The sequence below is a fragment of the Thunnus albacares genome, chromosome 7 (genome assembly GCF_914725855.1).
Source record: "Thunnus albacares chromosome 7, fThuAlb1.1, whole genome shotgun sequence".
Lineage (NCBI taxonomy): Eukaryota > Metazoa > Chordata > Actinopteri > Scombriformes > Scombridae > Thunnus > Thunnus albacares.
Genome location: NC_058112.1, coordinates 31,770,638 through 31,774,801, shown reverse-complemented (window position 1 = coordinate 31,774,801; position 4,164 = coordinate 31,770,638). Strand labels below are relative to the sequence as shown.

The window sequence follows — 4,164 nt, the reverse complement described above, 5'->3', positions numbered from 1 at the left end:
ATAACTCTTTCTGCTCTACCAATCAGATGTTTCACTGGTTAAAAAAAAACCCATCATCATTGGTCTTCAGGTGACGTTGAGGGACGCAGACTAACACCTGCAAACCAACTGTCCACGAATTTATAAGGAGACGACATTTCAGTTGCATTTGGGTCATCAGGTCAAAAAAATCTTTAAACCTGCATTCAGTGATTTTTGTGGCCACAAGGGGGCAGCGGAAACAAGTAGTGAACACAACTATATCTGCTATATCTGGCTCTTTAGCTGCTAAATGCTCCACTATGTTCACCAGCTAGTCTACAGCTAACTGTGTCTGTTTAGTGCTGAGCAGGTAGTGTACAGTGACTTTCTTAGAGCTTTTTCTCTGAAAACAGCTGCCTGCTGCAGCTGAAAACAACACTATGAGAGCGCTGAGAGTGAACCAAAACAGTAAAGTGCAGCTGGACAGATAATCAGATCATAAACAATGAGCTGAAACTCACTATAGAGCTCCGTAAAGCCGAGAGGAGCTGCAGAGTCACTGATAATTCTCACTCATTGTCCTTCTATACATTGCTGTCATGAAAAATTGATTGTAGCCTCTTTAGAGATGCAGCCGAGATCAAAAGGTTTTAAAACTTTTATTTATATTTAGAGAGGATGAATCCTGCAGAGAGTTGTGTCATGGAGCAAGAACCTAAATATAACGAGTGGGTACTTACCAACTAAACCAATTAATTTATACCTAATTGCACCATCCTCTCTGTAAAATGTCCTAAAAATTAACTGTTAAATACCCGCAAATTACTCAGAAAATTCCAGGAATTTGTAATAAAATAAAATTAAAATAAAGTGTTACCACCTTTTTTGTGATTTGTGTGATTAATTGGCTTATTTTGTCCCTCAATTTAGTAATTTTTCTAATAGTTGTTTCTCTGACTGAGAGTTTTGTGTCCATTTGGTCCCAACCGCAGCTGCCCGAGTCCTCACAAGATCTAACATGTTTGATGATGTGACATCTAAATGGCAAGAAATAATCATAAATACATAGCAGCATGAGAAGAAGTTAAAATCAATTAGATAGATTTTAATATTTTATATATTTTGTACGCAGCGTGAACGATTTCATACATGAAACAATGTAAAATATTGTCGTGTGCAGTGGATTGTGTCTGACATCAAACTCTATCTGCCGATCCAACAAATCTTCTATAAAGCACCATTTTCATCATGACATCAGCTTTTTTTGTTGAATTTTTTGTTTTGTCTAGTTTGACGTGACGCAGCGATGTCAGGTGGACATTCAGACTTTGAAGAGAAGGGCTGTGATTGGCTCCAGCAGCCAGAAGGCAACACGACGCAACACGAACCCTAAAAACTGTGGATCAGAGTTGGTGTTCAGACGTTATTCTGATGAACCTCGAACTTCACTCTGCTGATCAGAAAAATTAAAACCGTCACCTCCTTTTAAAAAATGATTTTTACAAACAAAAATCATCGAACACACATCTAACGTGACTATAGTGCATATTTAAAGCTCACAGGAACACGAGTTCATCCTGAAAGACGTCTCAAGGGCAGCATAGAAAACAGACACAGGCGGACGTGTTCCTGTCACATCAGGTGCATTAACAGAGTGTCAAAACCAGTTCTGTTGGTTGGATGCGGCCGCGCTGCAGTGCATTATGGGCCATAGTCTGTGCACCTCCATAAAAACAAGAAGGCCAACTGTAAAAATTATAACTGAGGCGATGAAGTTCTTCACTGCAAAGAAACTTGGCTTCAGACCCCCCCTTCCTCCTCCTCCTCCTCCTCCTCCTCCTCCTGCACAGCTCAGTGCAGGTCTTTGAAGGGTTTGGGGTAGTTAAACATCAGATAATCCATGTAGTAGAAGTCGTAGGCCTTCTGCCTCTCCGTGGAGTTCAGCTGTGCAAAGTATTTCTGGGTGATGGAGGAGGAAGTCCTCTCTGCGAGGGGGTTCCTGTCTTTGAAGTCGGGGAAGGTGAGGTTCCCCGGCGCTCCGATGCTCTGCAGCAGGAAGTTGGCTTCTTCCTCCAGCCTCTCAAACTTACCGATGAAGTTGTATCGGAGCAGGCAGGGGTTACACAGCTGACTGACCGGCTCCCAGTGGATGTCCATCCCCACCGGCCGACGTACGTCCAGCAGGTACTGCACGAACTCCCTGAAGGTAACGCCGGCGCCGGTGCGCAGGGCGGTGCGAGAGGCGTTGGCACGGTATCTGGAGATGATGGGGCGTCCGAACACGGGGTGGTAGTACGAGTTCGGACTCTCAAACTTGTCCCGGAAGGCCGACACCAGCCGCTCGAATGGCTCGCGCACAAACAGCACCTTGTTGTAGGAGCGCAGTCTCTCAGCGATGCCGGCGCGGTCGTAGCTCTCAAGTCGCTGCAGGTGGTTGGCGTAATGCGCCACGTCGTGGGGAATGTCTCGCGTCGAGACGGCGCTACCGCCCAACACCATCAGCACACGCTTCCAGTTGGAGCAGCCAGCCTTGGGAACCTCGCAGTACAGCAGCCTGGACCGGTCCTCCACGTAAACCCGCGACACCTGCCGCTGCGAGACCAGCTGTTCTGTGACGCTCGGCTGGTATTTGGCACAAACCTCGCTCAGCAGGCGGCGACGGGACTCCTGCGTCCTCGCCAGCTTCTGTCTCTGCTGCAGCAGCTGTTGTTCAACCTCGCCAGCAGGAGCGCTGGACGACACAATGCTGCTCTTTAGAAGCAGCTTCCTGTGGCGTTTGGTGACCGGCTGTTTGGAGCCGACCGCTGCGTCTTCAAGAGGGTCAGACAACCGATCAGGAAGAGACGGCTGAGAGTTTTCAGACTTCACTGCAGCGACGTCTTCACTCTGCTCTGCGTCAGCTGTGCTGCCTGTCACCAAATCCTGAAACACAAAGAGACAAAACACTGAGACACGAACACAAAGAGATTTAAAGGTTCAGTCATGAAAAAGTATCACCTGCTTTTATTTAACACCTTTAATATACAGCAGATGTTTTATTAAATGTTGGCTGAACTTTATCAGGTCTGTTGATTCCTCCAGTTTATGTGAGTGAATAAAAGATGGAGGATGATGCATCATGACGACGTCAGACTGGTTAAAAACCAGAAAACATGACCTGTTTTATTTTGTTTTAAGTTTGACATTGTTGTGATGAAGTACTTAGATTTCTTGGATTTGCCAAAAACAGACACTCCTGTTTAGTCATTTATCCATTAATAATTTCTCAATTGATTGACATTGTGATAAAACATTTAGGGCTGAAACAATTAGTTAAAATACTTTGATAATCGATTAATCGTTGCAAAAATGCCACAAATTCTCTGTTTCATCCTGTTAGATGTGAGAATCAGCTGCTGCAAACTAAATATATTTATAATGTTGGTTTAAAACATCACTTTGGGCTTTGCAAAATTATACTTCATATTTCAGTTTTATGACATTTTATAGAATAAACTATACAATGAAAATGAAATAATTAAAATAGTTGATAGTTTCAGCCTTAATGAAATGACATATACTGTGATAAAGGGTTTTATCACTAATTTGTGTTTATTTGCATTTTATATTTTTAATTTTGATTTCATTGTTGTTAATATTTGTTAATATTTGTCTTTGATTCTTTTAGAGGATCCATCTCAGGTCTTTACAGGACGGGTCAGGAAGCCAAATGAACAGTGAAACCTGTTTTTCTTGCTGTAATCATTCCTCCTGTTCATACTGACCATTAGAAGATCCCTTCATAATGACCTTACAATGTAAATGATGGGGGACAAAACCCACTCCTTCTGTGCAAAAATGTATTTAAAAGTTTATCTGAAGCTAATATGAAGCTTCAGCGTCCAAATGAGTCAAATCAAGTAGATATCTTTCAACGTTACAGTCTTTTTAGTGCCAAAGTCCCTCTTTTTGTTACTATACTTCCACCTGCAGCTCAACAGGGAAACACTGTCCGAGGAAACACAAAGAGGGAATTTGATGCTAAAAAGACTGTAAATGTGTCAGATATCCACTTGATATGACTAACTCAGACTGATGAAGCTGAATATAAGCTTCACATCAACTTTTAAATGACTGTGTGGACACACTGTGGATTTTGGCCTCCATCACTTCCATTGAAAACACATTTGAAGGATCTTTTAATATCCAGTATGAACAGGAGGA

At 42.8% G+C, this 4,164-nt stretch overlaps 1 protein-coding gene across 3 annotated transcripts in view; it reads right to left on the bottom strand.

Moving 5' to 3' along the window:
- Positions 1-849: 849 nt before the first annotated feature.
- Positions 850-4,164, bottom strand: part of LOC122985344 (carbohydrate sulfotransferase 8-like) — a 92,746-nt gene continuing 89,431 nt past the window's right edge. For all 3 annotated transcript variants that reach the window (XM_044355923.1, XM_044355924.1, XM_044355925.1), the window contains one exon: positions 850-2,883. In XM_044355923.1, coding sequence (XP_044211858.1) covers positions 1,813-2,883 — 1,071 coding nt within the window. In that variant the 3' untranslated portion in view covers positions 850-1,812. The remainder of the gene's footprint in view (positions 2,884-4,164) is intronic.